The sequence below is a fragment of the Heteronotia binoei genome, chromosome 13 (genome assembly GCF_032191835.1).
Source record: "Heteronotia binoei isolate CCM8104 ecotype False Entrance Well chromosome 13, APGP_CSIRO_Hbin_v1, whole genome shotgun sequence".
NCBI classification, from domain to species: Eukaryota; Metazoa; Chordata; class Lepidosauria; order Squamata; family Gekkonidae; genus Heteronotia; species Heteronotia binoei.
The window spans coordinates 70,301,300-70,314,570 of record NC_083235.1 but is presented as its reverse complement, the minus strand read 5'-3'; the positions used below and the strand labels follow the sequence as shown (position 1 = coordinate 70,314,570).

General features: G+C 47.4%; 1 protein-coding gene across 1 annotated transcript in view; it reads left to right on the top strand.

The window, feature by feature from the left end:
- Positions 1–7,451, top strand: part of PRPSAP1 (phosphoribosyl pyrophosphate synthetase associated protein 1) — a 61,658-nt gene extending 54,207 nt beyond the window's left edge. The window contains exon 10 of the mRNA XM_060253550.1: positions 5,020–7,451. Within this exon, the coding sequence (XP_060109533.1) occupies positions 5,020–5,178 (159 nt within the window). The 3' untranslated portion in view covers positions 5,179–7,451. The remainder of the gene's footprint in view (positions 1–5,019) is intronic.
- The last annotated feature ends 5,820 nt before the right edge of the window (positions 7,452–13,271 follow it).

Genomic DNA, 13,271 nt, shown 5'->3' with positions numbered 1-13,271 from the left:
AGTACAAGGCTGGGGCTTTCATTCCATTATATAAACAGAAACTCTTTTTTGTCCTTCCCATAGCTGATGATTACAGCACAGGGATAAGCTGTTCGTGTTCAAATACTTGTGCTGCAATTTGAGACCAGATTTCCACTGGTTTGTCTCTTTGAACTTAGCCTTACACTTGGGTTTGTTTTCCTTAACCTTTGCTACAGTTCCCTGGGGTGTTTTTGCACGCCTCCTGCTTTTTGTATTGTGCTCAATATGATCTCCCCAGCTGTCTGTCAAACACCACTCTAAAAATGAAGCTCTTCATGTCACTTGCTTAACACTTGCATTCTGTCCCCCAACCTCAGGGAGAGACTCTGTCGTAGTGACAGGGGGAAGCAGAGTGGGCACTTGCAGCTGCCACGATATAGCTGTGTTTTGCTAAGTTGGCAGCTGCACTTGTGGTGGGCTTAAAGTCTAAGCGCCATGAACACTGCTTTACATAGCACTTGGTGATCTTCATCGTGGTCTCTGTGCAGTCCCACACATGGGTTTTCTCCCTGGAACGAACCCAACCTCGAAGAATTCAAAGCTAGCCTAGGCGTTTATTTTGGCGCGCATTCCCTCTTGGACTGGGGAGCAGGCATCCACTGTGCATGCCTGAAGCGAGGGGGAGGCACTTCACCCACCCAGTTTCTTTCTAACCGCTGTTCGGGATACACCTACCTGATTGCGTCTCCTCAACTTCATCGTGTTTTTCTTCACCGACTTTTTTTCTCCCTACCTCACCGACTGGTATCGTTTAAAAAAAAAAAAAGACTTATCTTCTTTACTATTTTCCCTTCCTTCCCCCCCCCCCCTTCCTGGGCGTATGGAAGGGAAGGACGCCAAAACAACTTTCAAAAAGTGTACCCGGTGTGGGACCAAAATTCCCTCAAGCGACGGACACTCTTTATGCCTATTTTGTCTGGGGGAGACCCACAGAACCGATACCTGTGTTCATTGTAGCCAGTTCGGGAAACAGGCCAGAAAAAATCGTGCGGCCAGTCACCTTTTAGAGTCCTCATTGCGGCCTGTAATGTCCCACGCTTCTGGGTCACAGACTTCGCCACCTTCCCTAACTCTGCAAAGGGATGTAGTTTGACCGGCAGCTTCCGTGGCATCGGCTCCCAGTAAGCATAAGTCTGGAAAACACTCCAAGAAATCCGACGAGTCCAAGAAAAAACATCAATTGGAATCGTCCTCCAAACGCCACTCGGATTCGACACCCTCGAAATCCACGCCGAAGACGGATTGTCGGACCTCGTACTCGAGGCCCTCTGACTGGAATGCCGTTCATACGGTCGCCCCCATCAGCCATTGTCACGACCGATGCCACTTCGGGACACTAACGGTCCAAGGGCAGTGGACAGCCTACAAGAAATCCCTTCATATCAACTGTCTGGAACTCTTGGCAGTCCCCAGAGCACTCAAGTCATTCCTACCATCCATTCATGGTCAGCACATCAAGGTCACCTCGGACAACATGGCAACCGTATTTTACATCAACCGTCAGGGAGGCACTGCTTCTGTCCACCTTTGCAGACGGGCCTTATCCCTCTGGCATTGGAGCATTGCTCACAACATATTCCTAACAGCCGTACATTTGCCGGGAATCCAGAATGTTCAAGCAGACACACTAAGTCGTCGCCTTGTGAACGACCATGAATGGACCCTCAGCCGTCATTATCTATGGGCAGTCTTCAAGACGTTCGGGGTTCCGACCATAGACGTCTTTTCCTCTCTGGACAACACTCAATGCCCACATTTCTATACTCGAGACCCTCCATCCACGCAATCCGCAGGAGATGCCTTCCTCCACTCGTGGTTGGGACCACTACACTACTTGTTCCCTCCTATCCCACTGATAACGAGAACGCTGCAGAAAATCCGGCTGGACCGGACCAACTGTATCCTTATCACTCTTTGGTGGCCCCGCCAACCATGGTTCACCACCCTGCTTCTTCTCTCAAACAGTGTGTTTCATCGCTTCCCCCAAGTTTGGAATCTGATCTCTCGACAGCAAAGTCCAGCACCACGACCTGGGACTCCTGCGATTGACTGCCTGGAGAATCAGTTTCTAAATTTTCCCTCAGAAGTCAGACATGTCCTACTTAATGTCAAAAAACCTTCCACTAGAAAATCCTACTCGCAAAAGTGGAAGCACTTCTCAGCGTACGCTGCTCTACACAACTTTCTTCCTGAATCATCATCCATAGCTCAAATTCTGACCTACACCTTATCCTTGTCAAACTCGGGTCTGACCTACTCCTCCCTAAAGGTTCACTTGGCTGCTATCTCAGCCTTTCATCCGCACGTTGAAGGACACAGTCTTCTCCCATTCTGCAACAAAAGTCTTCCTAAAGGGCATTTTACATCTTCAACCTCCAATTCGCCAACTGCCACCCACATGGAGTTTATCTCTTGTTCACAGCCAACTAATGAAGCCCTTTGAGCTGATGGCATCCATCTCTTATCATGGAAGACAGCATTGCTAGTGACACGTCTAGCAGGAGAGTCAGTGACGTTTGTGCTTTTCGGACAGATCCTCCATACACTGTCTTCCACCATGACTCTACGCCCTGATCCTGCGTTTTTACCGAAAGTCATCTCACTGTATCACCTGGGAAAGTTGACCACCCTACCTTCTTTCTTTATAAAACCTAGTGACGCCAGTCAACGGACTCTACACAATCTTAACGTACATAGGGCCCTTGCTTACTATATTCAAAGGACACATCCTTTCCGTAAGGACCCTAGACTCCTTGTAGCCTACGGAACTCTTAAGCAGGGACACAAAATCTCAACCCAGAGATTTTCGAAGTGAATTGTGGCTGCCATTGCCTTATGCTACCAACTGGCTAAACAGCCCATGCCTGAACACCTGCGAGCTCATTCCACTCGAACCCTTTCCACGTCATCAGCCTTTTGTAGAGGCGTACCAATGGAGGACATCTGTGCCGCTGCGGTCTGGTCTTCTCCATCTACATTTGCCATGCACTACGCCTTAGATGTTTGTGCTAGGCGGGACATATCCTTCAGGCAGGCTGTACTTTGTTCCATTTTTGACTGACGCCTCCAGTCTCTTGCCCTGTAAGTACAATACTTCTTATTTCTATATGCATGATTAACACATGCTCTTCTATTACAGAACCAGCACCTGCCTCCGTGCACTTCAGCTTACCAGTCACCCATGTGTGGGACTGCACAGAGACCACAATGAAGATAAACAGATTGCTTACCTGTAACTGATGATCTTCGAGTGGTCATCTGTGCAGTCACACACGGCCGCCCAGCCTTCCCCACTGGTTTATGCTCTACTCTATTAACATTTTTTCTCTATATAGCGGCTAGAAGAAACTGGATGAGTGGAGTGCCTCCCCCTCGCTCCAGGCATGTGCAGTGGATGCCTGCTCCCCAGACTGAGAGGGAATGCGCGCCAAAATAAACGTCTAGGCTAGCTTTGAATTCTCCGAGGTCGGGTTTGTTCCAAGCGGAAAACCCATGTGTGTGACTGCACAGATGACCACCCAAAGATCATCAGTTACAGGTAAACAACCTGTTTTTCTCCTTGGGGGCCAATTGTATCGTAGATTGTATGGCTGAAATTAAACTCTGCACAGCTACCTTCACCATGTGTTTTCTTTTATGAAGCCATTTTCATTAAAATGGTTGTTTCTCTTGGCAGCTGGGCAGCTGTGATCATAGAATTTATTAGCCTGTATGGAGAAGTGCTTTACAGGATATCACTGAGCTGATCTCCTTGCAACTATCATTACTGGACTGTCATTTTTAGTTTTCCTTCTAGTTCTTGCAGCATTTGTATTTATCTCATCACAAACCTTGGGGCCAATCATTCCCTAACTAATCTGAAAATCTGGCTGCACTCTCTATATCAGGCAGTCTTAATGACAAATACAATCTGGTGACGTGTGGAGACCGCTGAAAACCACTGGTTTTATTATTTTTTTTTTTAAGGCGGATTCAGTCCCTCGTGTATTAAATCTGAGCAGCTGTTTCAGCCATGTTTCTAACATTTCACTTTTCCTACATCTCAAATTTAAATTTTTATTGAAAATGTTTAAATAACCTTACAACAACCAACAACACGCCCCAACATGGGGTCTACGACATTGCCTTAAATGTACCGTCACATTTGATATTGTCAGCAGATTTTAACAAAAAAGAAATTATCTCACAAGAGATACATACAAGTCGAGATTCCACAAAGCTATAGGTTATATCAAGTCAAAGCTAATAAATCATAATATTCAGATATTTTGCTGGCAGTTTCCCAAATATAGTGTCGGAACTGTTTACGTATTCAAGGAAGCTAAACCATTTTTTTAAAAACCAGTCTCCTGTTTTGATGTTATCCAGCATAGATATAACAGTAGTTAGCTTGTCCTGTATCAGGACGTCCCACACTTTCGTGCACCACTTCTGTAGTGGAGGGGTATCTGGGTGTTTCCAGTGTGATGCCAAGGTAATTTTAGCAGCAAGCAAAAGTAAAGTAACCAATTCCTGTTTCAATGTTGACAGCGATTGATCAGGCCATAGATTTAATAGGACCACTGCAGGGGTACAAGGGATATCTACCCCTACTATTTTTGATATCATTTCTAGAATAGACTTCCAGTAATCAGTTACTTTGGGACAATCCCACCAACAGTGGAAAAATGAACCTGGAAGCCCACACCCTTTCCAGCACCGGGGGTCAGCCTTCGCCTTTGCCTTAAAGAGATTAAGAGGAGTCATATACCATCTTGCAAATAACTTATTTTTGAAGACGAAAATAAAGGGATTTGGATTTGAATAAAGGTGATGTCCAGAGCTGACTCCATTGGTCTTCATTAATAGAGATTGCACAATCTTTCTGCCAATTATTTAGATGAGTGGAGGGGCACTTCCATGTTTTTTGATTTAAGAGAATATAAATCATAGAGATAACTCCTTTTATGGTGCAGTTACCTGTCTTAATTAATTTCTCATTTTCCTACATCTCAATAGGTGGTGGTCACCAATACGGTTCCTCACGAAGTGCAGAAACTGCAGTGTCCCAAGATAAAGACTGTAGATATCAGCTTGATTCTCTCCGAAGCCATCCGTCGAATCCACAATGGGGAATCTATGGCTTACCTCTTTCGCAACATCACTGTTGATGATTAGATTTCCCCCCCCCCTTCTCGCTCCTGTCTGGTTTCCTTAAACAGAAGGGAGAATGGCAATGTGTATGAAACAGCAGCGTCATAAAGTTGATAAGTTTTTGAGATCTTATAAGTGGGATGAGTGTTGAGGGACTGTTGCCACGAGACCAGAGCAACTACTAAAAGCTTCACCTCTTTTTGGAGGCTAAACTTGATCAGGATGCGTCAGGCATCGGAGTCTATTTAAAACTCTTTTGAAAGAGACTAGCGGTGGCTTCTTGGTTGTGTTGTGAGAGAGAAACTGGGAAGTGACCTTGAAGGCTTACTGAGATTTGGCTTACTCCACAAATTCTCTAGGAACGAGTGCTGTCAAGCTACTTTGGTCGAAAACAGGTTTCTTTTTGCATCACTAGTCTGCGCAAGGCTCCTCTTGTCGTCTTGGGTTCATGTCCTAATCTAATGGATGCAGCAGAGCTTCCCTTTGTGAAATCATCTACAAATAAGCTTCATTTTATGGCACCTTAGATAATATCAGCAATAACATGACACGATGCTTAGAGATTCTAAAATGTCGGTAGAAAATAGAATAGGATTCTTCTCCTTTTGTGGAATCCTAGGTTCTAAGCCTGCCCAGTTGGCAAGTACCGATTACCTACAAGGTTTCTCACATGCTGTGTTGAGGGATGAAGTGCGCTGGCCAGAAAGTATAGAGATACCCAGGTCATACAAAACTGTATCTTACACTTCTGATGCTGAGGAATTAACTGATTCACTTTTTTAAGAGATTGCTATATACTGCTATGTTAACACTGACATCTTTGCTTGGGTTAGTCAGCCTGCTTCCTAATGTAGTGGTTTTTTAACATTCTGCCAGAAAGGCTATGGAATTTTGTATCTCTTTGGGACTCTCCATCAGATGATAGCCTCTGGCTTGGAAGTGAAACTACCCTGCTCCCTTGTGTTGTCAGCACCTTCTAAAATGCCACTGTTCCACTAATAAGATTCCTGCAGTCCACTTGGCAGGTGTCATCCATTCATTTAATTCCTATCCAGAGTAAAATCACTTCTCATGGATCATTAGGACTCTTAGTCATTTGTAAAACCACAAGACGGTGATAGTGCTGTAATTTCCCACCAAATGTTGATAGACTGAGATACTATTTAAAAAATTCTAAATACCCAAACACTTTGGCTGGCCGTATTTTATCATCAAGAGTGTTCACAAAGCCACCTGACAAAAAAAAATGAATGCCATTTTATTTTTCTATTAAAGTCTTTGCCAGTCTGTGCGTACTGCAGGCCTAAGGCTGCCGTCTGCAGACTAGTGGATGAGAAGATGCCCGGGCCTCCCCTGCTTACCTAGCGGTAGCAGCTGCTCTACCACTCAAAGGTAGAACTGTTGTCAGTGTGTAGTAATGGAGGAAAGATTCAGCAAAGCTGATGTCACTGCTGATGGCCATTCTACTGGGCTGTCAGATCCTGTTGAGTGGTGTAACGTGGCCCAGTCGCCTTCCTCTGCAGTAGTTTTGACTAATTTAATTAGCCTTCCTCAGGCACTGCTGCTTTCTTTAGAGAATCCAGGGTCCAAACTTAGAAAACCTAACATTTTCATAAAATGCTTTCATCACACGTGAATTTGCGTATGGTGATGCTGCTGTGACAAAACCGTACACGGTGAAATTCTGCCTTTATAGAATTACATTGAAGGGACAAAGGCCTGCGTGTGGGTCTTGGAGCTACCAAACGTATGTCCCTTTGGCCACAGATTTTCAGCTTTCAGAGTTCCCTTGCCTAGATCACCTTTTTCTCACAAGTTTGCAGCTCCTTTGAGTTTTCCCACATCCAACTTTCTTCTTGGTTTCTTTAGCTTGACATTTCCACTAGGCTTAGTTTTTCTCACTCCTGGTCTTCCTTCAGCCAATCTGCTCTGGGCTTGTTGTCCTTTAGTTTTCCAACCTCCTGATGAGAGTAGCTTTGATCATTAACAGCAAATGCCTAAAAGAGGTACATGACTCATGTGTGCGCCTTCCAAAATGTATTGTTTGAAGCACTGTGGCCCTGTGAGGATTCCAGATGTTTGCTGCAGCTGTGGACTCTACCTTGAAGCATAGAAAGAAGATACACAGCTTGCTCCTGTATCTCCTTTTTAATACTCGTCTCCCTCCCTACTTGCCCACATTGGTCTTCCTGTTGCTAGCTCCTGTGTTAAAGGGCAAATGGGTCTTCAAGCTGGACCACTGGCACAATCTATTGTTCAAATTCAGATTAAATTTTATTGTTCTGATTGAACGTTTACACTTTAAATTGTACCGTCTTTGAGCACTCAGTATGGGGGACTATAAGGAAACAATCTGTCTCAGCACTTGAAACATTACGAAGGATCCCATAACAGCGTTCCAGCTCAGGCATTCCCAGAAGTTTCCGTGTCATAGAATTTTGTGTTGGCTACAAGATCTTGGGAATTCCCAACTACTGCAGTGAAAGGAATCACATTTTAATATATTTTAATCTTATTTTAGAACATAAGAGAAGCCCTGTTGGATCAGGCCAATGGCCCATCCAGTCCAACACTCTGTGTCACATAAGAACATAAGAGAAGCCCTGTTGGATCAGGCCAGTGGCCCATCCAGTCCAACACTCTGCGTCACATAAGAACATAAGAGAAGCCCTGTTGGATCAGGCCAGTGGCCCATCCAGTCCAACACTCTGCGTCACATAAGAACATAAGAGAAGCCCTGTTGGATCAGGCCAGTGGCCCATCCAGTCCAACACTCTGCGTCACATAAGAACATAAGAGAAGCCCTGTTGGATCAGGCCAGTGGCCCATCCAGTCCAACACTCTGCGTCACATAAGAACATAAGAGAAGCCCTGTTGGATCAGGCCAGTGGCCCATCCAGTCCAACACTCTGCGTCACATAAGAACATAAGAGAAGCCCTGTTGGATCAGGCCAGTGGCCCATCCAGTCCAACACTCTGCGTCACATAAGAACATAAGAGAAGCCCTGTTGGATCAGGCCAGTGGCCCATCCAGTCCAACACTCTGCGTCACATAAGAACATAAGAGAAGCCCTGTTGGATCAGGCCAGTGGCCCATCCAGTCCAACACTCTGCGTCACATAAGAACATAAGAGAAGCCCTGTTGGATCAGGCCAGTGGCCCATCCAGTCCAACACTCTGCGTCACATAAGAACATAAGAGAAGCCCTGTTGGATCAGGCCAGTGGCCCATCCAGTCCAACACTCTGCGTCACAGAAGAACATAAGAGAAGCCCTGTTGGATCAGGCCAGTGGCCCATCCAGTCCAACACTCTGCGTCACAGAAGAACATAAGAGAAGCCCTGTTGGATCAGGCCAGTGGCCCATCCAGTCCAACACTCTGCGTCACATAAGAACATAAGAGAAGCCCTGTTGGATCAGGCCAGTGGCCCATCCAGTCCAACACTCTGCGTCACAGAAGAACATAAGAGAAGCCATGTTGGATCAGGCCAGTGGCCCATCCAGTCCAACACTCTGCGTCACATAAGAACATAAGAGAAGCCATGTTGGATCAGGCCAATGGCCCATCCAGTCCAACACTCTGTGTCACACTTAAGAACATAAGAGAAGCCATGTTGGATCAGGCCAATGGCCCATCCAGTCTAACACTCTGTGTCACATAAGAACATAAGAGAAGCCCTGTTGGATCAGGCCAGTGGCCCATCCAGTCCAACACTCTGTGTCACATAAGAACATAAGAGAAGCCCTGTTGGATCAGGCCAGTGGCCCATCCAGTCCAACACTCTGTGTCACATAAGAACATAAGAGAAGCCCTGTTGGATCAGGCCAGTGGCCCATCCAGTCCAACACTCTGTGTCACATAAGAACATAAGAGAAGCCCTGTTGGATCAGGCCAGTGGCCCATCCAGTCCAACACTCTGTGTCACATAAGAACATAAGAGAAGCCCTGTTGGATCAGGCCAGTGGCCCATCCAGTCCAACACTCTGTGTCACATAAGAACATAAGAGAAGCCCTGTTGGATCAGGCCAGTGGCCCATCCAGTCCAACACACTGTGTCACATAAGAACATAAGAGAAGCCCTGTTGGATCAGGCCAGTGGCCCATCCAGTCCAACACACTGTGTCACATAAGAACATAAGAGAAGCCCTGTTGGATCAGGCCAGTGGCCCATCCAGTCCAACACTCTGCGTCACATAAGAACATAAGAGAAGCCCTGTTGGATCAGGCCAGTGGCCCATCCAGTCCAACACTCTGCGTCACATAAGAACATAAGAGAAGCCCTGTTGGATCAGGCCAGTGGCCCATCCAGTCCAACACTCTGCGTCATATAAGAACATAAGAGAAGCCCTGTTGGATCAGGCCAGTGGCCCATCCAGTCCAACACACTGTGTCACATAAGAACATAAGAGAAGCCCTGTTGGATCAGGCCAGTGGCCCATCCAGTCCAACACTCTGCGTCACATAAGAACATAAGAGAAGCCCTGTTGGATCAGGCCAGTGGCCCATCCAGTCCAACACTCTGCGTCACATAAGAACATAAGAGAAGCCCTGTTGGATCAGGCCAGTGGCCCATCCAGTCCAACACTCTGTGTCACATAAGAACATAAGAGAAGCCCTGTTGGATCAGGCCAGTGGCCCATCCAGTCCAACACTCTGCGTCATATAAGAACATAAGAGAAGCCCTGTTGGATCAGGCCAGTGGCCCATCCAGTCCAACACACTGTGTCACATAAGAACATAAGAGAAGCCCTGTTGGATCAGGCCAGTGGCCCATCCAGTCCAACACTCTGCGTCACATAAGAACATAAGAGAAGCCCTGTTGGATCAGGCCAGTGGCCCATCCAGTCCAACACTCTGCGTCACATAAGAACATAAGAGAAGCCCTGTTGGATCAGGCCAGTGGCCCATCCAGTCCAACACTCTGCGTCATATAAGAACATAAGAGAAGCCCTGTTGGATCAGGCCAGTGGCCCATCCAGTCCAACACTCTGCGTCATATAAGAACATAAGAGAAGCCCTGTTGGATCAGGCCAGTGGCCCATCCAGTCCAACACTCTGCGTCACATAAGAACATAAGAGAAGCCCTGTTGGATCAGGCCAGTGGCCCATCCAGTCCAACACTCTGCGTCACATAAGAACATAAGAGAAGCCCTGTTGGATCAGGCCAGTGGCCCATCCAGTCCAACACTCTGCGTCACATAAGAACATAAGAGAAGCCCTGTTGGATCAGGCCAGTGGCCCATCCAGTCCAACACTCTGCGTCACATAAGAACATAAGAGAAGCCCTGTTGGATCAGGCCAGTGGCCCATCCAGTCCAACACTCTGCGTCACAGAAGAACATAAGAGAAGCCCTGTTGGATCAGGCCAGTGGCCCATCCAGTCCAACACTCTGCGTCACAGAAGAACATAAGAGAAGCCCTGTTGGATCAGGCCAGTGGCCCATCCAGTCCAACACTCTGCGTCACATAAGAACATAAGAGAAGCCCTGTTGGATCAGGCCAGTGGCCCATCCAGTCCAACACTCTGCGTCACAGAAGAACATAAGAGAAGCCATGTTGGATCAGGCCAGTGGCCCATCCAGTCCAACACTCTGCGTCACATAAGAACATAAGAGAAGCCATGTTGGATCAGGCCAATGGCCCATCCAGTCCAACACTCTGTGTCACACTTAAGAACATAAGAGAAGCCATGTTGGATCAGGCCAATGGCCCATCCAGTCTAACACTCTGTGTCACATAAGAACATAAGAGAAGCCCTGTTGGATCAGGCCAGTGGCCCATCCAGTCCAACACTCTGTGTCACATAAGAACATAAGAGAAGCCCTGTTGGATCAGGCCAGTGGCCCATCCAGTCCAACACTCTGTGTCACATAAGAACATAAGAGAAGCCCTGTTGGATCAGGCCAGTGGCCCATCCAGTCCAACACTCTGTGTCACATAAGAACATAAGAGAAGCCCTGTTGGATCAGGCCAGTGGCCCATCCAGTCCAACACTCTGTGTCACATAAGAACATAAGAGAAGCCCTGTTGGATCAGGCCAGTGGCCCATCCAGTCCAACACTCTGTGTCACATAAGAACATAAGAGAAGCCCTGTTGGATCAGGCCAGTGGCCCATCCAGTCCAACACACTGTGTCACATAAGAACATAAGAGAAGCCCTGTTGGATCAGGCCAGTGGCCCATCCAGTCCAACACACTGTGTCACATAAGAACATAAGAGAAGCCCTGTTGGATCAGGCCAGTGGCCCATCCAGTCCAACACTCTGCGTTACATAAGAACATAAGAGAAGCCCTGTTGGATCAGGCCAGTGGCCCCTCCAGTCCAACACTCTGCGTCACATAAGAACATAAGAGAAGCCCTGTTAGATCAGGCCAGTGGCCCCTTCAGTCCAACACTCTGCGTCACATAAGAACATAAGAGAAGCCCTGTTGGATCAGGCCAGTGGCCCATACAGTCCAACACTCTGCGTCACATAAGAACATAAGAGAAGCCCTGTTAGATCAGGCCAGTGGCCCATACAGTCCAACACTCTGCATCACATAAGAACATAAGAGAAGCCCTGTTAGATCAGGCCAGTGGCCCATCCAGTCCAACACTCTGCGTCACATAAGAACATAAGAGAAGCCCTGTTAGATCAGGCCAGTGGCCCATACAGTCCAACACTCTGCGTCACATAAGAACATAAGAGAAGCCCTGTTGGATCAGGCCAGTGGCCCCTCCAGTCCAACATTCTGCGTCAAATAAGAACATAAGAGAAGCCCTGTTAGATCAGGCCAGTGGCCCATACAGTCCAACACTCTGCGTCACATAAGAACAGAAGAGAAGCCCTGTTGGATCAGGCCAGTGGCCCCTCCAGTCCAACACTCTGCGTCACATAAGAACATAAGAGAAGCCCTGTTGGATCAGGCCAGTGGCCCCTCCAGTCCAACACTCTGTGTCACATAAGAACATAAGAGAAGCCCTGTTGGATCAGGCCAGTGGCCCCTCCAGTCCAACACTCTGCGTCACATAAGAACACAAGAGAAGCCCTGTTAGATCAGGCCAGTGGCCCATACAGTCCAACACTCTGTGTCACATAAGAACATAAGAGAAGCCCTGTTGGATCAGGCCAGTGGCCCCTCCAGTCCAACACTCTGTGTCACATAAGAACATAAGAGAAGCCCTGTTAGATCAGGCCAGTGGCCCATCCAGTCCAACACTCTGTGTCACATAAGAACATAAGAGAAGCCGTGTTGGATCAGGCCAGTGGCCCATCCAGTCCAACACTCTGTGTCACATAAGAACATAAGAGAAGCCCTGTTGGAATCAGGCCAGTGGCCCATCCAGTCCAACACTCTGTGTCACATAAGAACATAAGAGAAGCCATGTTGGATCAGGCCAGTGGCCCATCCAGTCCAACACTCTGCATCACATAAGAACATAAGAGAAGCCCTGTTGGATCAGGCCAGTGGCCCCTCCAGTCCAACACTCTGTGTCACATAAGAACATAAGAGAAGCCCTGTTAGATCAGGCCAGTGGCCCCTCCAGTCCAACACTCTGCATCACATAAGAACATAAGAGAAGCCCTGTTGGATCAGGCCAGTGGCCCATCCAGTCCAACACTCTGTGTCACATAAGAACATAAGAGAAGCCATGTTGGATCAGGCCAGTGGCCCATCCAGTCCAACACTCTGTGTCACATAAGAACATAAGAGAAGCCGTGTTGGATCAGGCCAATGGCCCATCCAGTCCAACACTCTGTGTCACATAAGAACATAAGAGAAGCCGTGTTGGATCAGGCCAGTGGCCCATCCAGTCCAACACTCTGTGTCACATAAGAACATAAGAGAAGCCGTGTTGGATCAGGCCAGTGGCCCATCCAGTCCAACACTCTGTGTCACATAAGAACATAAGAGAAGCCGTGTTGGATCAGGCCAGTGGCCCATCCAGTCCAACACTCTGTGTCACATAAGAACATAAGAGAAGCCATGTTGGATCAGGCCAGTGGCCCATCCAGTCCAACACTCTGTGTCACATAAGAACATAAGAGAAGCCGTGTTGGATCAGGCCAATGGCCCATCCAGTCCAACACTCTGTGTCACATAAGAACATAAGAGAAGCCTTGTTGGATCAGGCC